This window comes from Vanessa cardui, chromosome 7, assembly GCF_905220365.1.
Source record: "Vanessa cardui chromosome 7, ilVanCard2.1, whole genome shotgun sequence".
NCBI lineage: Eukaryota > Metazoa > Arthropoda > Insecta > Lepidoptera > Nymphalidae > Vanessa > Vanessa cardui.
The window spans coordinates 6,074,287-6,097,932 of NC_061129.1; the positions used below are offsets into that span (position 1 = coordinate 6,074,287).

General features: G+C 36.4%; 1 protein-coding gene across 8 annotated transcripts in view; it reads right to left on the minus strand.

The window, feature by feature from the left end:
- Positions 1 to 23,646, minus strand: part of LOC124530820 (muscleblind-like protein 3) — a 104,024-nt gene that overhangs the window by 10,877 nt on the left and 69,501 nt on the right. For all 8 annotated transcript variants that reach the window (XR_006966483.1, XM_047105141.1, XM_047105137.1 and 5 more), the window contains one exon: positions 407 to 574. Coding sequence is in view for 7 of the 8 variants with exons in the window: in XM_047105141.1 (XP_046961097.1) it covers positions 407 to 574 (168 nt within the window). In the remaining variant the exon portion in view is untranslated. The remainder of the gene's footprint in view (positions 1 to 406; positions 575 to 23,646) is intronic.

The following is a 23,646-nucleotide window of genomic DNA, read 5'->3' on the forward strand; positions in this document are numbered from 1 at the left end:
ATACATCTACATAAATGTTAACACTACTGAGAGTAAAACTTTAAATTGAAGCCCAGAACTCCAAGAGGAACTGTACTTCTTCTAAGAAGGTAAATAACTATTAACTTGCAACAAATACTGAGTTGCATCTAATGAATTTCCCTAACAAAATGAGTTGATTTTAATTGAAGTATTGAGACTATACTTTGTACAGATTTTTTATAAGAGTTACTAAAAATAACGATTCAGGAACAATTTAAATGCTGTTTTAAATATCTACGTGTAAATCAATTAATGCTCCAAAATTATACAGCAAGTTACACCGAAAGCTGCGTGTTGCGTGCACAATGTGCCTACTTACTTCTCGAGGGCCGATCGCTCGAAGCATTCATTTAGTGTTAGCATATGTAAAATTAATTTAACTCACCACGGCTGGAACTTGGCCAGGGAGCACCTGGCCTGGCGTCAATCCCATCTGCTGCATTAAGGCGTTCTTTAGTGCTAGGTGATTCCGACCGTTAATGAGAAGCTGATCTTTGAGATGCTGCGGCGGGTGGAAATACTTGCAGGGTGGCTTCTCGCGGTTACACCGTCCCTGGAAATTATACAAATTCGAGTTACACTTTTGGTTTGAGTAACGTTCCGTTTGAAACAGATTATCAAGTACTGCAGAATTATTTATCGTAATTATAATTATGTTTACGTATTTGTTCTGATCGCTTCAGTAACATTGAAATACGAGGAAATTATTTTCGAAATCCACCGCACCCATCTATGATGATTTATTTACATTCGCGTAATTAACTGTCGCAGGACGTGACAGGAAGAGCTTCGTCGACGTTTTATCTCTAAACTGCGAGCTCCACGCAATATTTTATTCAGAAGAAAAAAAAACGGCAAAAAAGCTTATCGCCGTTTTAAAGAAAATACTTAAACAAACAAACTTTAACTGAATACCAAAGCAATTTTAGTTAGAAACTCAACTGATTATGTCTATGATGCATTTTATTTTTCTCTGCGTTATACTCGTTTGATTACATGATTATTTCTGAGGTTTAACGAGAAAATTGTATACCTATATTGACTAAGACTTTGCAACTGAGCGATTAATTGAAAAATGAACACTAATTAGAAAAAGTACTGAGCGATAACAGTGTTCGAAATTAATTGCACCTGTGTGCATGCAAACTATATGTGTGGCTTCAGGGCGAATTTTTGCAGAAATTTTGCACTTATGTTTCGGTTTTGTTGAAAATACAATACTAAATACCAAATATATTTAATTTGTCTTAACACTAGCATGAAATAAAAGCTTGTTTCTTATTTTGATTTAATTTTAACTGCAGGCGGAAGAATTTTCCGCGTAGTAAAAATAAGTTTGCGCAGTTGAGCGTATTGTATCCAAGTAAAATAAAATAAAAGTTTGTAGGATAACCGACTAAGTGTGCAAATAATTCACAGCCATATTTAACACGAAACGATTTAAAGCACATTTCGAAACTTGATAATTTTCTAAAACAAACCGCAAATAAATAAACAGTTGGATCGAATGCAGACGTATTCCAAATTTCTCAGTTATTAAACTTCGGCGATGCGTGCTACAACTAGCTGGTGGAAGCAGTCGGCTGCATTTAGATTAACTTGTTACTGGCAGGCATAATGTTAGTTGGACGGTCCTCTCGCAGTTAAGCTCGGGATAAAGTTATTATTTCCTGTTACGCCGCGCCGTCTACTTAACCGAGTTTCGATTCCTAGCAAGCCGTTTGTGAAACTTGAATGGGTGATCACGTTTCTATCTTAACTACGATAACTCGGTTTGGTCTATCAAACTAGTATTTATTAGGGGGGACGGATTCGACAATTAGTTACTTATATTTTATGGAAATTTAATCTTTTATCTTTTTTTGTTAAATGTTGCTGGCCACAGTCATATTTTCTATTAAAATATATAAATTCACAATGATTTATTATTAATGTTCGAAAGTGTTTGCTTCAATAGTTTGGAATTTGGATGCATGCAGGTGGACTCATCGATTAGCGTGACAGATTCCCGCCGTGACGAATGGCCGCGTCGCCTCAGACGGATGGTCAGCGCTCCAACCCTCGCTACACATTACAATGCATTAATTGCTGCCACTATCTCTGTCTATTAAATTGTTATCGATTTTTAGAAACTCGTTAATTTTTCCTAACAAGCTTTTAGTTTTTTACTTTGAATAGAACTATTTCTTGTAAGTGACAAAATTTTTAATCAGCCGATATCATTAATTTAAAATATCATATTAATGTAGCATATTTTATTGTCAGAATAAAATTTTAGTGTTAAATACTGCAAAGATTTTTTTGGTACATATTTTTTATAATTAATTAATTGGACACAAGCTTCCGCTTAAGACATACGTTGCTTTGATAACTTTTAAGATGCTCTAGTCGACTCAAAATCACAAACAATACAAAAATGTACCTACTGAAGTATGGTGGAAATAAGAAGTAATATCTACACTTAGAATGATATTGGTTATGTCGGCCTAGCATTGAATGTTCAATGGGTACTTGTTGGGGAGAAGGGTGAAGGGTTAACGGTCGCAGGATGGACAATAACCGTCCAAAACTAATAACATTTTTGTGAAAGTAGAGAAGAGAGAAACGAGAATGCCTCCCGTGCCGGATCCTTTATGACACAATGCTCTCTTGCAATAAGGGGTTGGCTGAGTGTCATTTGCTCTGCATCAATACCAATATTTGACAAGAATAGGTAAAGTGAGAAAATATAAACCTTCGCCGAATTCGTATATAAAAACATTCGGATAAACTAACCAGTTTCTCTACGCGTTTTCAATATTTTTGCAAGAATATTCCGCAAAGTGTGTATCGTTGTGGAAAAATGACATCAATGAAAAATGAACGAAGGCGTTTTTGTCTCGTGGAGTCGAGTAAAGCCGCCGAGTGCTCTTTAAAGCTGTAACGCGTATAACGAACGGTCCTCGAGTGCAGTGTAGTGCAATGCAGTCGCTGCAGTCGGGCAGGCGGCACGCGCCGGCACCTTCGTTACTGCCGGCGAGCCTCACGTCCGTGACTTCGCCGTGCTAGCGGCGACCGACTTAACGAGACTAACTAATTAATATGTTAAATGACTGCCGTACTTCATAAAATAAAAATACTTTTCAGTTGTTAAGGCTTTATATTTGAACTGAATTTACTATTTCGAATTCTAATAAGTTTTTGTCATACTAACATTTCCTTGGCAAATTTTACTGATAATAATGGTATTTCTGAATAATTAATACAATACTGTTAGACTTATTTTGCAACATTTGCGACGAAAGCTTCTCAGGCGTGATTGAGTACCAAACATACAACAACACATTTCCATGAATAGGATATGTAGTAGAGAATTAGAAAAAAATAGTACATTATGTACTTAGAAATATTGGATTGTGAATAATTAATAACAATAAAAAAAAACAAACTTTGAATTTGCTTTTAAACAGTTTAAAAAAATAGTAATCATTAAGTAGAAGCACGTGGTTATCGATTGATCGCATGTAATTGATGATCGGCGACACGCTGGCGAGAAAATATCATCGGCCGTAAGCGCATCGTCGTACAGCGAGCTAGGCCACGATTGGCCGGCGCGACACGCGCCACTGCAAATCGATACACTAGGAAAACAATGAGCTGACGATTAGATGAATGACACACTCACAGTTAGATTCTAAAGCCCACTTGTACGCACGAAGTGAGTGCCAAAAATGTTCATGATGTCGAACAGGGACGGGAATAGAAGCGACCGGTGGCATGTGCCAACTCCTGTACCTGTGTATAACTGTCCTCCATGTGACGCGCTGGTGTGCGTCGGTATCCATGGCACGTGGCCACGTGCCTATCCCGCTACATTTTGTCTACATGATATGTTCTGATATTTGTGTGCACATATCTAAGGCGCCTACATAGTTACGCAGTGGACATTTCAAATTTATAAAATATATTATTAAAACAACTAAATATCAATGGTATATGTCCGCTTTTTGATGCAATTAGAACTTACGGTAAAAATATTTTTCGATCGCCAAAAGTAAGGTTAAATCTAATTTTCAAAAATTTGCGGCTACGAAGGGCATTAGGTAAGCAAAGTCAATTCTGGAAGAAAGTAGAATTTGAATTTAAAATGATTTATAGAGGCGCAGGGGAGTGGCTAATGAGCCGTCACGCGAGAGGGGCGCGTGTTTACGCCTCGCGCTCGTGCTACTTTTTTATTTTCAACTCTGGGCGGCGCCAAGCACCACTACGTTCAAATTGCTCACGAGTCACGTAACGCAAATATACGTATCGAGTGTACGAGCACACATGAAACCAAATCCATATAATTCTTTACAAAAGCCAACACGCTCCAGTTACAATCCTTATTATATTTGCGAACATTTTAAAACTACAAAGAGAAAAAGCTAGTTCTTTCAGGAGAAATCTTAAATCAAGAATTATTCACTCTGGTGAAGTTCCAAACAAGTTTGCATCGCGGCGCCGTAGCTTAACGTTAAAATATGCATTCGTGCGCGGAGTTATCTCGGCCACTTTTGCCGTTGCCGCCGGCGGACGGTCAGCCGTTGTTTATCCCGGCTTTAATATTAGTTGCTTACTTTTAAATGTCTGGATACAGTATTAGAGTTATACTATACTCAGCATTACTGCTGAAACAGTCAAATTGTACTAAGTTTTATTAATAAAAAGAAACTTTAATATTATTATTATTACCTGCGCAAATAATTATGTTTTATATGTAAGATGATAATTGTTTAATGTGTCGGGTCAACATGGATGATAATGCAGATGGTGCGAACGGACGGCCGCGGGCTGCGAGCAGCGAGATTAATGCAACGGAAGCAGGCACGACCTCTCCAGGTGTTTCATTAAATCGCGCGCGGCGCCTCGGCCGGCTCGTACGGCCATTATGAGCGCTGTAAGCTCGAGGGCCATTCGCTTTAAGAACGCCGCTACTTTGTAACTGCCTTAATGAATCTTGTTACTTATAGGCTCGCGTAAATTGCCCGCTTTACTAACGCATCCCTGAGCTGAAAAAACATTACAAATCTGGTAAGATTTCGATGGCGACTTTTATAAAGTTCGCACTTTATTTGTTCGATAAGTTTAATTTGATATTAAAAATATTCATTGAGCTAAATTTATATTTAATAAAAATAGATACTAGGCCATTTAGAAACTAATTGAACAGAGAGAACGTGATGTAAAACGTTGCCAAGTTAGGCGGGTCAGCACTACCTAACCCGTTTAGCCGCTGCGAGCTGCTGCAGTAATTAGTCTAAGCAGACGAGCACTGTCACGGCATGCTCGCTTGACACACTTCGTTTCACTCGTTTACTTCAGCCATTGACTTGAGTGACATACCTATACACTTCATTATTCAACTGTGACCTATTAAGCAACATTTTTTGGTTTTGTGATGATTGTCTGCTTTCGCTGTAAATAACAATACGTTCTCGATGAATGAAGATTTCTGGGTCACTTCGGCAACGGTAAATGACTTTTGCTATTAAGAGATGTCAGTTGTCAAGATATTGGCCAGTAGCTTGAAAACAGCCTCACAAAGTCTTCGTTTCCGGAACGTACAACGTGATATTTATTATGCTAAATAATTAATCTAATAATTATTCATATCTCGATTGTTGTATGCCGACGATCAATGGTGCCGTGTCGACGAAGATAAAAGGCGATAATTGCGAGGCGAACTAACTACAAAATAAAGAGCCTTTAGTAGGTACGATAAGGGAAGTTTAAGGGGAGTTTTCGGGTGCGGGTCGGACCGATAAATTGGGCGGCACTTAATTATGATCTCGGGCGGCATCTTGCAAGCGGCTAATGTCCCGGAGTCGTTTAATGCGCGAACTTGTAGTCTCAGCTCCGGCGGGCGTGATAAATTTCCATCTGCGTCTCGTTCCTGACCCTAGAGGTAACGTCAGCTCGCGACAACCCGACGCACGCAATCTAATTTGTACATTCTCCTACGTACTGTAGGCCCGTGTAATGCCCTTACTGTTTGTTACTGGGACGAAGTTATACTGTTACTATATTTCAAACTAAGTTTCAAGTGGTATAACATTTTCTTATTGTAGAACATTATATAAGGACAAGAATGCAGAAAAAAAAACTGCCGTCTATAAAAAAAATGTACCTTAGTTAAATTAAAAATGTTTATCAACTGTGTTTATTTCTTTGTCTTTAAAACAAAAGTGGCTTTTATAAAAGTGTAGTATCTTATTACATTGGCAGTACGGAATAAACGAATTCCAGTTAGAATACTTCAAAGTCTGCGTTGCACCCGGTGTCGTTCCCACGCTACATCGTATTCCACTCACTAAAATCCGAGAACTTAGTAAACATGTCCGCGTAAATCAACTTTCTTTACACAGTAGAGTTATTAACGAAGTGATTTAAGAAAGAAAACCAGCTTCCTCATTGTTACCATTATGTTTTCTTGAGCCGCGTACAATAAGCCAAAGATAAGGTCTTTAGCTTATTGTTAGTTGTTTAAATTTTTAATTAATATGGTTCGTTAATATCAATTAAGACAATGTTACTGTGTGTAATAAAGACTCGAATAACCAAGTGTGTACCAAGCTTTACAGCCCCCAAGGAATCTTATATGAGATTTTACTTGATTTATAGCTACATTAAATTATTTGTAATTTTGTTTGCAAAGTCGAAGTGTACCTATATATCGTAAATTTATCGTACCTAATATAGGACGTTGTGTACTATTAAATACATTAGGTGTGAGACTTTTATTGCTTTATGTTAGTTTAATGTGGGGGCCCGAAATGCGACAAGGGGCTCTAGGCACGAGCGGTGTCTGACGGTATTATAGTTATAGGAATACCATACAGGCACTCGTAATTACAGCGGCCAAGACGTTGGCGAGACGTTACGCCGTCCTAACGACTTTTATGGCGTATGTAACATTGCCGGCACATAAAATAAATGTGCCGCCTCCAGCGTCTCGATATAGCACAGTGCTGTCAGATTAATAGCGCCAAAATGTTCTCTCACACGCTATACGACTGCCATTATTCGCAATTTAGACATATTGATGAGGTAAACACATACAACACCTAATGTGATGTGTTTAAGCACGAGACAAGTAAAAATACGTACCCAAATTGAATATATTTTTGTTGTCGTTTTGATATATTTATCTGATTTGACATTAATGCTATCGCGTCTAGAGCATAGCGCACATGTTCGTGTCTAACACGTCATTTAAATCTCCATACGCCCACATTAACTTTATACGACGGGGAGTTTTCTTCGGACTTCGACGTTAACGGCGCCGAGTGCACTTTTATTGAGGATAAAATATCGTAATTGCCACTCGGCGCCAGTCCGTGACTGAAGAGATTCGTACGCAGCGTGCTAATTGTATAAGCTTCCGCTTAAGCAAAGTCATCCATTAAATATAAATTACAAGTTAAAAATACATCGACCGTTTTTAATCCTTCTACAAACATAAATAACGATACTAATGTTACTACTTAGAATGCCTTGTTTTTACATTTTTCTAAGTCCTTATTGCGCGATTCGCGAAATAAGGCATGATAAATAGAATGAAGATTTATGGGTTCTACATATAATTGTTGGTATCAAAAAACGGGATCCCTATTCGGGTAAGGAAAATATTCTAAACAATAACCGCTTTTCATATCTCAATCCCCAAACAGCCGTAATCTTGACAAATGACGGTCTTTCAAGTGTAGTCGGCACTACGGGCCGCATTGACAAAGCCCCAAATAAACTGACACGAATATATAAATAAGCATATTCGATACTTTATTGAGTGGAGGAAATGTGAAGGAAATAGTTTCCCGCGTCATTACGCTACGCATCAATCAAAGGTCGACGTAAGAGTGTGTGAATAAACACTCCAGCATTGAACCCAGTCATTAGGATGCCCTTTGATTGTTTGAAGCCGGAAACTTTGAAAATATGCTAAACGTTACCCGATTGCAGAAACCGTTTCGTATATGAATAATTAATTATTCATTACTTTTCGAGGGATTACACACGATTACCGTTTGATAATATTAGCCGAGTTAGGTCTTTAAAAAGCGGTTCATTCGTTTTGAAGTCATTACCGCCATTAATACATTCTGTAAAGCTAAGCCGCGACTTGAATAACGATTTCCTAGAACCATAAAACTGGGTTTTTGGCAGCAACGCGATGGGGTCTCTAGATTCGCGTGGACGTAAACGGCGAACGCAAAGGCTGCGGTGGCGTTGCACGATATCTGCATTGTGGGACGGCGTCGCGACGCCGGCGGGTCTGGCGTCGCGGCGGCGGCGCATACATCAGGCACGCGACGACTCCGCGTCCCCCGCCCTTCCTCCCCGTTTACTTCAGGCCTCTTCTAATTATTATCATCACCGTTTTCAATTAAACAGTTTTTCTGTTCCGTAAAAACTAATTGCGCCATCTGCTTTATATGTTTTTTTTTATTAAACTCGAAATTATGAATTTATAAAAAGCGAATACATTTTTTTAAAAAGGTAATTAATATGTTCAAGTTTCCTGGTAAATGATATGAAATGTAAATGAATTTCTGTGATAACAAATACGACTGTGATTTATAATTAATATTATCTATGTCTTTAATAAATGCAGAAATCTTGAGTCTTAACGATTTCTAAGCGGAACTAAAATAAAAACATAACTATTAATGGATAAAAGCTAGTAAAATCTTAATTTTAATAGCTTTGAATATTATAAGTGGACGTGGAAGCTCATTAAATAATAGAAATTTGCATCATCGTTGAATTATGTGATTAAATTGTTATAAATTACAATATATACTAATATAGATTTTGTTTATTCTACAAAAGTAGCAAATCGGTATTGAATTCGAAATGATCGTTAAACGTGAACCACGAATACAATGAAGCGAAGACGACAAAATTTACAATGAGGCCGAACAATTTGCAGCTGATGCTTTGGTCGGGCGGTATCGCGAGCGAGTCGCCACCAGCAAACTGCGAATTGCACCGCCACGCTCCCATTATCCTATGCAAATCCGGATTTCCCAAATATCGTGTTATGCCGCGGGCTACCTGCTATCGCGGCTATTAATAACCCGTCGCGTTACAAATACGAGCCTCTGAGCTGAGCCGTTTTGCCCGCCGACGAAATAAACTAGCAATATGTTAACTTACTTTATACGCTCGCGAGATATTATACATTATGCAAAATTGACGTGATAAAGCGGCATATCAAATAGTAAACTGGATATTTTCCTGAACGATACAGAGTGAGCTTGTAACATCGCTATATTTATCGTTGAATACGAATTTTTCACGTTTATCTAAATTGCTCGTATTAAAATATGTATTCATTTTATTATTCAAAGTAACACTTTTATATATTGGATATTTCTAGAGATATTACATATTCAAAACTAAAACAGCTGTTACGGTAACCTTGTGTCTAATACTATAATTAAAATAATTATTAAATTAATAAAATTACGTCTATTAATCAAACGTTTTCACAGAATACATATGAAATAATATTTTAATATACAAAATATTTTGATAAGACTGTAAAGACAAAACGTCTTTAGATTAATAAAATAGTAAATGAACCAAAACGGATTATCTGCTCTTTTATCATTAAATAGAATGGACACGGGTTTCAATTCCACGGTGTCCAATCGCGGATCAGAGTAGAGATATACAATTTATGTCGTTTATCGCATCAAATTCTATGTTTTATGATGCAATTGATGGAAAATTTCATCTTTGCCGTGGATTTAAATTTCGAACGAATGAGCCCCTACTTTATTGTATCCACTAACACGGTTTTCGCTACGATTAACACACAATAATGACGCATTCCGCATCTAGTAAAACAGGTTAATAAAACGAAGGGAAAGGAATCACCTCGAGGTCAAAGTTCCAGGTCGGACCGAGTACAGCCGGAAACTAGCAGTAATCCCTTCGTTTAGGGCGCCTTAAGAATAGGTAATAACCACGTCTATAACTCGTCATGTACGATACGATATAAGTAATGAAAATGAAGAAACGCAATTATCGTCTGGGGAGAAATGTTATTTCCCCTTATTATAAGGGCGAGCACTTACAAGCGTCGTAGTGAATTAGTAGCGGGCGGACAGGGCCTCTGAATAAAGGGACAGAATGCGGTCATGTATAACTTTTCCCTTTTACGATGATGTTATAAAACGTAAGAGCGGCGCTATTAATAAAATGTATATATATCAATAATAAAGTCACGATTTCGTTACCTCGGCTTTTATAAATTTCTCGAGTAAAGTTATTGCGCTCGCACCACACTTGGTAATTTTTTGAAGAGCTCACTGGATAATTAGATTAGACGCTGCCGCAGACCGAGGCCACGAGCGAACTGAACTCAAGTTTTCTTATTAAACATTAATGTCTGGACTATTACCAACTAGTCTAGAAAACTTCGAAATGTAGGTAGTAGTGATTACTTTTAAATCGGAACTACGAGAGCGTTTTAAAATTCGAACTTTAATATTCTAAGTAGGTACCCACATAATTTATTGAAAATCTAATTAGCCTAATTGTGTTAACACGAGGCTAAGTAATATTGTCGCAAACGCGTACTTGATAACGGTAGATATTATGTAATTAAATACAAATGCAGTTGTTGTCTTACCCAGGGGTCCGAAATGCTGTTTGTTAATCTGAACACATTTTATTTATTAAAATATTAAGAGTTCACAATTTGAAGTGTCCGAACTGGTAGGCGACTGAACAAGGAATGACCTGTTCCGAGGCACATACGACTACAATTTAATTAGATACGGCTTCAGATTATCTCGGTACGGCTTCACACGATGTATGCTATTTCATTTTTTTAGTTCACCGACAAACATATAAAGGCATAGGTATGTATAACATACATTGATTTAACATACGGTGATTCTTATCTATTTATATTATATTAAAATTTTCGTCAGTACTTGCGATTTGCTGAACTCTTAAATATAATTGTAAGCTGCATGAAATATGGTTTTACCTGTAACAAAAGAAATATCAAAATTAGTAATTTGATTCTTATCGCACCTAGGTTTGGTTAGGCATTATATTTATTAATATAATAAAGTCGGTGGGAGAGACGAATTATAGTCATTGTGGTGTAAAGTCTTGACTTCAATAATAATAGGTTCCGCGAAAGCGGCGTGGGGAGGGGGCAGCTCGGATGGTTGCGATTGTTTCCGATGATAAACACCGGCCGCCCGGCGCCCACCCAGCCATCCAAGAGTCGGCGCTAATTAAACAACAACGAGGAAAATTAATTTGATTGTTTCGAAACTGCACCTCTTTGTTTCGGGCTTTCGAACGAGTTACCTTGGAAAAATATTTGATTGACGCCTCTCAAAGCCTCCACGCTCTCCTTTATGTGATTTTCAATGCGTCACGATTTATTTTTCGAGCAAAAACATAATGCCCCGAGAACGAGCAGCGGCGATGACAAGCAAGAAAAGACTGAGGAAAGTAACGTTTGACACCTCGACTGAAAGCTTCTAAGTGCATCGCGGTCGATGTTCCGTAACGTAAATTACTTTTATTTTTATGTTTAATTAAATGAAAAATTAACGAAAACCTAAAAATTCACATAGCACACACATGCATACATACTTTGACCATATAATAGTCTCGTTCACTAATGTTATAGTAACGCAAACAAAACGTCAGTAAGGTTAGTTGAATAATTGCTTTCAACAGATTTGAATTCAGACGATGATAATATAGTTAATCTTTGTTTACTGCTTAATACTCGACAGTAATAGCAAATATGGAGATTATGACAAATTGTTATTGCATGACGTTGCGAGCTAAGTCGCGTTCTTACCTACCACAAATTGGCTTATTGGGCGACTGGGTAAATAAACGACACCCTCTAATTAATTACTACCAGCTAATGAATCGTTATTCCGAAATTAATTTAGTGTTTAGAAAATATAAATTGATTTATCATGTTTAAAATTATCGATAATATGAACACCGAATATTCTAGCGATAAAACTTTTGATATTAGTAATTTCCATACTATATATACAATCATACCACATTTCTATAACGTACGTTTTTGGCAACACATATATAAATTGATAACGCTTATATTGCGAGAATAGTAATTAAACTCTGATGTCACAAGATGAAGTCATCACTTGATACCGCGTAGTAATGAGGACGATGCAATCAAGTAACATTATTTACGTCATCGTACCGAGTCTTAGAGTCATTTCAAGTCAATAAGTTACAAAATAAAACAAATGACGATAACGATTAAGCGAAAGTATAAAAGAAGGACGTAACGACTGATTTAACAATATTGACTATTATACTTTTTTTGAAAGGAACTAACCTAAGATACCAGATGTAGAATTGCACAATATCCAATTCCAAACAGAGGGAGCAATTAAAAGTTAGCAACACAAATTACTGAACTACAAATGTTACAATAATCGAAATCTATTTAAATAGTGAAACGAAAAAAAACTACCCGCTTAAGTTAAACGTCTACCCCTACGTGGGTCTAATTAAATAAAGTATTTTAGCAACGTTCTCTAAGTGAATGGGTTGTAAAATTGAATTCGGAAAATTAACCGTGAATAGGCACGGGTCGCGGGCAAAAACTTAAATGCGTGCTCGGAAGGCTGTCGGTGCGAAAATGTGGAATTACATGCGGCATCCGATCCGGGCAACTCATTCCGGGAGCGTGAATTATTCACGCGGTGCCGAATGCGGGCGGAGCCGAGATAGATTGGAGGCAAAGTTTTGTGTGTGTACCACGAGTGCTGAATTAGCACGCACAATAGAATCTCAACATGAATTATGATATAACTAAACACTGCACCGAATTTATTTATACAACAAGCGATTTTATTGTTATTTATGCGACATGAAAACACAAATTTAATATCGTAACGTCTCAATATACAAATCGGACTTTCGGACTTTAAGTAATGGATTAACAAAAGCAATTAATAGGAAAGCTTTTATAACGAAGTTAGCGACATAATGACTGTATGCATACGTTTATTAGAATAGAAGGGTTTACCGAGGGAGGATGGGGAATCATTAAAGGATGCGAGGCTCGTCTCATTGGGGTTGGACAAAAACGGCCCGCTGTCCGTTACGGTTTGGGCCGCAATTAAACAAGAGAACGGGTGACCGTTCATTGGAAAAGCGCTGAACAAGTGAACAGTACAACAGCTATCTAATTACTTTGTGCCTCCGCGGTGCCAGTTGTCTCTACAATGTAACGTCGCTGCAAACTTGCTTGCGGTTTTTACAAACAGCTTTACTTTCTGTAAACTTTATCCAATCGAATTTTGGGGGACTTCGTTGTTTTGGATAATTTATTGCTACTATTGGTTTCATTGTGAATAAGCTACGGGGACAGTTTGTGTTTGATACCTTGTATTTATTGACTTATTATTATCAGACCTGTACCATATTTAATCTCATGGCAACATTTTATAAAAACGGTCTAAAGTGCAGTATAAACCATAAAAAGTATCAAAACGAAAAATGTTTAAATGACAAATCCGATTCATGTAAAAGGAACTGTCTCATGCATCCGTTTAATTTTATTTTAAAATGTAAATCGCTTAAATATAAATCAATTGAACCTCTCTTTAGTGACACATTCACTATAAAATGAAAGCAATGAAAATGACTAAAAGGTAGAACAAAGGTTTTGATTCAAATTTGGACTGGTAGCTATAAAAAAAGGATTACTCCGTTCTTTTCGGTCATTAGGTGGGAACGTGGGTGGGGCTAAATACAATCGAAATCAAATTAAGTTCATTCAGTTGCGGAGAGGCAGCGGCGGTCGGGTTAAGTTGATTCAGCAGCGGAGCGGACACGTGCGCCGCCCTAGCGCTCGCAATAAGAATAAGAAATGAACCGATAAATTATATATACAACTCTCTTATAAGGCGATGGAATTTATAACTGTTATAGTGGACGTTCACAGATTTAATCAAACAAACGACTATCGCCCATTTTAAAGCTGCTCTAATTACGACTATTTGTATTAAGATATAAAGGCAAATGTATATTTTATTTAATATAGTAAAAGAATTTATTTGAAAAACTAATGACGTTCGTTCAAGCTCATTTTTACTCAGCATATTATTTAAATTGTGAAAATAACTCGAGCCTTTGTTTTATTTACTATGTATAGCAAAAGTAAATGCAATCAGTGCCATAAAAACACCCCAGATTCTAACACGACAAATGAACTCCAAGGCGCTAATGATTATTTCGATTCGTGTGTACTCAACTAAAGCAATTATTGACGACCACCACTATAAAAAACATTAACCCAGTGAATAATAAATTTTAACGACAAATATATTGGTTTTGATTTTGATCAAGATGCGTATACGAATAATGTCAACCAGAAAATTCGATGCGCCCTGACGTCATGTCAAGTGCTCGTTGGACAGCAAGTGGGTTCGAGCTAAGCGATGTGAGGTTTCACGTCGTTATGGATGGTCGAATTAATTGAAATATAGCGTCGCGTCGATGCGCGGTCGTGCGTTGTCGGATCGGAGATTAAAGTTGCAGTACGTGGCACGGCGCGGGAGCAGGTGCAGCGGGGAGATAGAGGCGGCTGCACTGCGGTTGCTCTATCGACTTCCCAAACACGAAATCGAAGCGTTGAAAAATTGCGCTGAACGTCTCGGATCCGCCCTCCGAGCGACGCTGAGCTACATACAAATAAGCCGAATCGTACTGCGTCGTCATCATAGATTCACAACTCGTTCGGATTCCGTTAAGCTTGCTTTCCAAATTACAGATCCGAAAAAGTTACTTTCATGATATTTTCACAAAAAAATATATGTTGTAGTTGCGTCGCATTAAAGGTTTTTTATCAATTGAAGATTATATAAAATTCATACGACTTTGATACTGTGACTAGTTGATCTAATAACGACATTAAAATAATGTATTTCTAAGTATAATTCACCTCTATTTGAAAAAAATCAATACGGAAAATTTGTTGTTACATCATTATTCCTTTAAGAGATACAAAATGAAAATAAATATTTTCGTAGCAATGCAAGTTGGCGAATTGCTAAATATGAAAAGTCTTCGAGAGCAGATAGGATGCCGGGGAAAATATTACAGCAAAACTAAGCGCAACTTTTGCCTTAACTCAGCGATCCTACGTGGATGTAAGACATTGGATTTATATCCTTTAAACGTCAAAATAAGATTGAATTGCTGTATATTTTTTAGTTCATACGGGAACGGGACACGACGTTTTATGTTATCGAAAATTTCAGTGTTAGCAATAAAATAAACTTTAATCCGACAGTTATGTTTATAAAGCCATCGAGGGATGAGGAAGTGGAGACCCATGAAGCAAAGTTTATGACAAACAATAACATTTATTCCATAGTTGGTTATTAATGCGCACCTCATTTACAGCTGGGCGGGCGCCACATCGCCGGCTTTCTGCATTGTTAGTACCGCAACAAACATCTTTTGAAGTGAATAAATTACTCCGGCTTTTAGATTGCACTAGATTATTCTAGTTATAATATTTCATTTCATAGACTTTATGAACATTTACATAACTTTCAAATAGGAATATAGCCTTATGTTATTATCTCGTTTAGTTTAAGCTGCATATAGAAATATTATTGAGTTTCAACGAATTCAATCGGTATTACAATTTAATGAAATGTAACTAATACTTATAGAACGTTGGGGTAAAAACAGCATTTGAAGACTGCTGAAAAATTATTTAAGCGAAAATAATTTTTGCTTGAGCAATACGTGACTAAAGACATGTTAAAGAAACTTATTTTAAGATCGTTACGACACGACTTCAGTCGATATGATATTATTCGAAATACACGAGAGGACATCATCTTGACATTATTAAGAAATATAAGTGTCAAGATTTGAATTTAAATAAGTTTAGTACATTATCATCACGTACTAAAATAATATTATTTATTTTTAAAGAGATTAACTAACACGAAGGTTTTTATGTAATCATTTTATAATTTATGTATGCTATCGAGGGACGAGGGTTTGTATAATAATGAAATGGGTCATAGAACTGTAAAATACAATACTTTGTTTTTACCTCGATTTACCCGTTGTTAGTTATAAGAAAATTTTACGAGTAAAAACTATAACTTAGTTTGGGCCCGACATTGGTTCGTAAGCCTAAATTTGGGTTGACAAGGATTTTCGTTGACATGAAATTCTCTTGAAATACGATATTATGAATTTTCAATTAAACCAAACATACTATTAGTATTTCATTACTGAAATAGAAAAAGAAAATCAATCTTCGTTTTGAAATACGACTTTACAGAAGCGTTTAAATTCTTACCACGGTAGTACAAAATCTTTCTATGAAAAATAGATTTTTGCGAGAAGCGCTGATACTTTCACACAAATAGTGGGAGGCAGGTTGAGGGGGACGATTCTTCTATAGCTCCCCAATAATCGACAGTTCAAGCATTCGTATATTTGTTGCGACCGCGCAAATGCCTGGCGGGATTCAGCCGCAAGTCGACTACTCATGGCCTGTCATGATTGCAGCCCGGATAATACTATGTAAAATTCAGAACAGAATTACATACACGCGTTCATGTTTTGCGATAAAATGGTAGCTGATTTTGGTTTAATATATTTCTTTCCCATTATTTCAATACATATTACAAATTTAACAAATAAAATACTCCTATAAATATTGCTGTATGTTTCTTCAAATTTATTAATTTACGGACATTATACCTATTGATAAATTTTATCTTTGTTATAATCAAAGTAATCGCAAGAATCCAAAGATAACGAAAACTAATCAAGACTATGTCGGTATAATATACATTTTATTATTTCGCGTTAAATTACACGCAGGTAAGTAGTATAGACACCAAAGTAACTTCAGACAAAAGGTGTGGATTATATCAAGAGGTTTGACGATGCACACATGTACGCACGGGCTATGTCGACAACATAACGTTTTCCTCATTTCAAATGACATGTAAATAATTCGGAATGTGTTTATTTAAGTACTATTTTTATGATATCTGCTGATGTATTTCCAACAAAACATCTAATAATATGGAAATAGCATACGTATATTTCAAATTTTGTTTCATAAATTACATATATTTATTTTAAATGACATAAGTTTCTTCAAGAAAATGGAAATACATTTTTTAACTTGTCAGTGTAAGGGGTCACTTTCATTTCATTTTTTATGTTGGGGGTTTGAAGTGATTGTAATATGGCATAATTGTACGAGAAAATTGAAGCCCTTTGTTACATAATGCCGTAAGGAAGTTTTTATCTTATATCTATGTTAGAAGGTTCCCAAAACATCGATTCGATGTATAGAAGGATTCATATGTGTGAGTTTGTACATGAGTTCGATATATCTTACACTTGCCATCATTTGAGAACTAGCGACGATTGCTACTTAAAATCAATTAAATCTTACGAGAAATAGCATATTGAACACATGATTAGATGGTCATTAAATACAATTGTCAATTTTTCATAGTTATATAATTGCACAATAGCTATATAACTATTGCCTTTAATGATGTCAACTTGATTGGGTAGATAGGTAATAAAACATCAACAAACCGAATCGAACGAAAGAAGTAATATTTGTACCTAAATATAATTAGGTATATATTTGAAAAACGAAAAAACCCAACCAAATTACGGTACATTAAAATAGGAATCAATGCACACAATTTACACTTTGGTTGGTAATGTGTAATCGTGATGGCTTTTCAATGCTCATTTGCGTATCTAAGTGCTACCGCGGAGGCCATTAGCCAGCCATCGAAGACGTCATTACTCGTAGCGTATGCGATAAGGGGCCTCTGCCTGGAGACAGCGCGCTCTTAACGATGGACTCCCCATGGAAGTGGACAGTATTAAGGGTTAAACACACTCGTGACGTAACCGAACCGCTTTATGACAACTAGAAGTACTTTCGAGTTTGTCACGCAAAATTGTAGTCTACTTTTAATGGAATAAGAAATAAATACTTTTCCTTTCAAAAAAAAAACAAGAAATAAAAATCGACACGTTCTTCGTGTTTTTATACTTGTTTCGTATACAATCTTGTAAGTAGGGAATGCGCCATCTATACAGGATGGCAGGAAAACGCCATTGCAGAGTTTCGTCGTAGATTTTAACGAGATTGCTAGTCGCCGGTTCTGTAGCATCGAACTCTTGGCAAGCACCCTCCACAACAACTTAACGACTTATAAAAGGAGATCTTTCCTATTTTATTATAGGTGCTTTGTTGATATTTTCGCTTAATTAAAATTAGACTGAATAAAAAATAAATAACATTTAAATATATACGTAGGTTATTGAAGTCGCAAATATATACGAACGTACCTAACTCATTAATTAGTTTGATAAATATGCAGCAAAATAACAACCTTGAATCTAAAGAGGACATAAATTATTAAAGAATTTGGAATCTGGTTTGAAGTCGAACATGAAGCTGGCACGGATATCAAAGATTCGTTGCGTTTTATATAAGAGCATTCTAAAATAATTGTTAGTGAAAGTAATGCGTGTATATTTCACTTTCAAAACATTTTTTGCATTGTCATTATAATTCAAATTCAGTTCAGTTCGCATGCATTTATTCTGTTACTAGGGATAATGTTTATATGTTGAATAACTGAATCGAGTTTGTGATTGCAAAAAAAGCTTTAGGTGTGGAATATTGAAATTCTAGACAGAGTAACAACAAAAATTCAATCGACCTGGGGTATAATTTGGGATTCGCCAAAAGTGCGACACCGTTCTAAAAACGATTCTAGAGGGATAGACACGAAGTCGAGAATTGATCAGCTATCAATTTTCAGTGGAGTTCACCTGCGATTTACTGGGCTCAGGCACTCCGTATGTTTTATTCAGGTGTATCCCACGCCGCGTGTCGGCCGAGTCCGCTCATTACAATACGAGTAAACGCCGGCGCCGGCTCGGCGGCCAACTTCTGCGATGGCAGACAACGCGACCGATTAAAATTTCATCTCTCTTTGTTCGGTAACGGAGATCGGATCGATGTGCGCCGTTATGTCCCGCTACAGTCGCTCGGACGCGAACGCAATCGAATTTATCGAGATAAATTAATTTTTTGATGATTAATACAATATATCAAACAAATCTGACACATGCATTATTTCTATATGTATTTTAATACTTCGAGCGTAACGTAATTACTGAATGATACTTGAAATTTACAGAATTAAGGAAAGTTGGACGTAAAACGAGATCATGTTTACAGAGTTCAGTCTGTGCCAATTAAAAGGACCCTGATTGGAAGCGATCCTCTAGTGAATAGAGAGACGAATAAAACGAACTTGCGAAAAGTGCAATCGTCTCGTGAAACTTACCTCAGCACAGCTGCTTCGTACTATATACATTCAGAAAACGGAAAACAATTGCATTTCATATAAGTATCAGGTGCCATAAGTATATACATATCATTCCATCTTAAGAACATAACTCACTGAAAAATAAGGGCGAGAAAGAAGGCCATTTGTTTTGGTATTACGCTATCGGGTGTCCTGGCGGCACCCGCAAAGGAGGCGGTGGTTTCAAAGTCCGGATTCTTTCAATTTTTCAATTCTTGAGTTTTGCGTCGTCGTCTCATAGAAATTGTGAAAAATTGGTCGTCATTCTTAAAAAATAGTTTATCTCTTTGATACATTCTCGTAAACTTCCTTTCGTCGCATCGTGCTGACTCATATACTACTCTAGTTGAGGAACTAGCGTGTAGTGTGTAGACTTGACTCCTATTGTTCGTCTTACTCCCAAACTGTACAATGATGCGGTTAATTTGGAGGAATAAATCAGGCTTGCTTTATATTCCCGTCACAGCCGACAGCGGAGCCTTGGAAGCTATTACAGTAGCCGTAATGAGATTTAGAGCGTTCATATAAAGTTATTTATGTGCAGAACGAGACTTCTACGCGAATGTGAGTAACATCGAGAAATTCTGTATAGATAGCATATATGCTTGTGTATTTACAAATAATTGGAAAAAGTTTGGATCACGCTCGAGAAATTACAAGTATCGCGCATTATATCGGCTTTGTTGCATACGACGTAACACTTCTGGTTATTGATAAAAACTATCAAAATATGTACGTAAGTATTAACCCGTAAATGTTTTACTACTCGACCAAGAACTGTTTTCCTGTTAACGACAAGGGTAAGGACAGCTTAACTCTAGCAATCTAATCCACTGTAGATTAGTGGATACACTTTTTATAGTTTCTTATATGTACGACGATTTTTTGCTGAGTAAGCATATGGATTGTAATTGCGAATTTAGGTCACTTGAGAAATTTAAGCTTAAATAAAAAAAAAATAATATGATAAATGTTCTACACGCGGCGTAATTCCTAATTGCGATAACATCGATTTTCGGCTTAGCTGTTTTAAATAAAAGTTTATTCAAAGTACAACATGGAAAAAAAATCTATTAAAGCATATCTACTAAAAACTATAACCGACACGCGAGCATTGTTTGAACAATAGAGCCGGCACCCTATTATTTATTATTATTTTTATTCCTGGAGGTGGATGATCGATCATGTGGAGGGCCTGTACAGTCGGAGTCCTTTGTTAGGGGCGAGATTAATCACACGCGTCTATGTATGACGAGCTAGAGATATTCATTAGCAGGAAACGATCGGTACACTTGCCCTACTACACTTTCACTAAGTTAATACATAAGTCAACAACATAGGAACACTGCGGCTAACTTCCCGTACTTTCGATTACAAAACGCTTCGAATAACTAGACTGGACAGTTCGTTGCGTAACTTGTACCGGGAAAGATATCACTCTGCATAGGTTTGAGGATAATTGGCTAACAGACGAAAATGTTAATCAATCGATTGTACTAAATATTCCAATAAGAAATTATTTTAAAACGATACTGATTAAGACACAACTTTTCAAGTAACTTCATAGTCAGAATTCTTTGTTCAAGTCTTCCTGTAATACGATATTGAAATTAATTCGCTCAATAAAATTACTAACATTGAATTGATTGTATTTTTTATTGTTTCGAGTCGAGATGGCCCAGTGGTTAGACTTAGTGCGTGTAACGCGTGCATCTTAACCGATGATTGCGGATTCAAACCCAGGCAAGCATCGCTGATTCATGTGCTTGCATGAAACATGCATGTGACAAATTTCATAGAAATTCTGGCACATGTGTATTCCACCAACCCGCATTGGAACAGCGTGGTGGAATATGTTACAAACCTTCTCCTCAATGGGAGAGGAGGCCTTTAGCCCAGCAGTGGGAATTTACAGGCTGTTGTTGTTGTTTTTTATTGCTTATTATTTGTTTTTATAAATGCTTGCTTTTCTGATTTCATAATTATTTTCATAGGATTTTATTTAACTTCGCCTGTTACTACTTTGTGTGGGTTATGTCTTGAAACTTAATTTTAAACCAGTTTCACCTACCGAATTTTGCATACACTTACGACGTTTTCAATACCCAGATAAAATTAAAGCTTGTACTATACTCGTAATGTAGATTTGTATTTAATGATTATCTTCGATGACGTCATGACATCAATCAAATCACAATTGCAACAGTAGAATAAAATAAATACAGTAAATATATTTATAAAACAGTAATAAAAAAACGACTACTCATAGTTTCAAAGTTTTAAATAAGAGGTTACGAGATAGTCCTAATAAAATATTAATTTATTTTATGGTACCACGTGGGTGGCGGAAAGGCAAACTCAGGATGTCTCTACGAGTACAACGAATTGTGAGCAGTACCGTATGGCTCATATTGAGTCAGCGTTTAATCAAATCCTTACGGAATATATCCGCAATAGGATAGGTTTTACGTAAAACATTTCGTTCGAATATATTTCACATTGAAACTGACTAATTTCAACGAGCCTTTCAAACAAATACATGTCAGTAGCAAATCATTATATCATGTTCTAATTATGTTGTATACTGTACAGTTATAATGTCGTTTGTCACTGTCATGAATACATGATCACTTATTAAGATTGAGATAAACCGAGTCATACATTGTTCCCCATTACCCAATGATACATTAATTAATTATTACATAGGTCTGATGGTTTCTCATCAAAGACAAATTTTACACATTACACGACACAGTTTTATTAACAACATCGTCAACGACGTAGTTCGCCGGCGAACCCGGTAACACAATAGTGCAAACAAACGCTCGGACACCGCGCCTCGCGATGTCAATTAAGCTAATTAAACACACAGAGGGGGAGAGTGGACGTTGTCGTACTACCCATACATACCCACCCTTAGTGGTTCGTAACTGACGCACCATATTATCTACTACAAAGCCGTAACTCATAAAACCGGAAAACAATGGTCAAACTGTCGCTTGAGTCTATATTTGTGAAGACGAACTGTTCCTCCGAACGTAAATTCTAATTTTAAGTTTCGTTTGACTCGTCAGTGTAAGTCATTGCTTTTACAATTACAAAGCGAACGAAATGTTTAACTTTAAAATTGAGTAATGTAAATATTTAAATGTTATAAATTCGAACAGTGTCAAAATATGCAAACTAAATGAGAAATCCGCAGTTTAGTGGTAAGTAATTATTCGATGAAATTATGGAAATGAGCGGCGAAAAGACAAATAATAGAATGAGTGCTAACAAGAGATAAGACAGGGCTTAATTAATAAAGTTTGCGCGCTTGTCTTGGGGCGATGCGCGGAAATCGTCCATGATTCTGGATACAGATCGGATAATCGCATTGCCCTAATTGAGCGTTAGATTGACGCTATCGGGACACAGAGTCTTCGAACGCTCTCTTCTCAGTACTAAGTAGCTTTTGCAAATAGAACCGAACCGTATGCTCAATTACCGATGATAAACTAGGATTAAAAATAAAACTACAAAGGAATACAAAATTTGAAGACATAAATAGACCGTAGAAAAAGTATATAAAGGGTTGTATCGTGAGTCAAATTTCTAAAAAGTTTTAACGAGAAGGGACTGCCCGTTCTTGTATAGTCACGTAAAAATTTTAAATTATTCAGTATTTATTGTGACAAATGAATATTATTTACTTCAGTTGAACTTAAATAAAATATATTAAGGATAAATTATTTGTAATATTATAATTCAGCAAATAATTATTTGTACATTAAACAACGTCGATATGTCGTCGTTTTCCTGAACTTCCATTGCAGTAATCTTTATGTAAATGATTTCATAAAAAACCGGCAAAACACTGCTCGTGTTTTCACGGATTTCACCCAGAGACTCATTGTAAACATTGCTGCTGCGTATGTTTGTTTATCTAACTGCTTCTTCCGACGAAGCAGGCAGTCGTGAAACAGAAATGACTAAGTGTATTATGTTACAGCACGTAATAAGGATAAATTATGGTTATAAATATTTAAAGTCCGCTTTCCTGTTTATATGATTTAGATTAATTTCGAACGCAAAAGCTTGGATAATAAAAATAAATATGTCAACATTGTATGTATTTCAGAAACGATTCTCCATATAGTTGAGATAATAGTTTGACTTCGATATTACATATTATTAAAATTATATC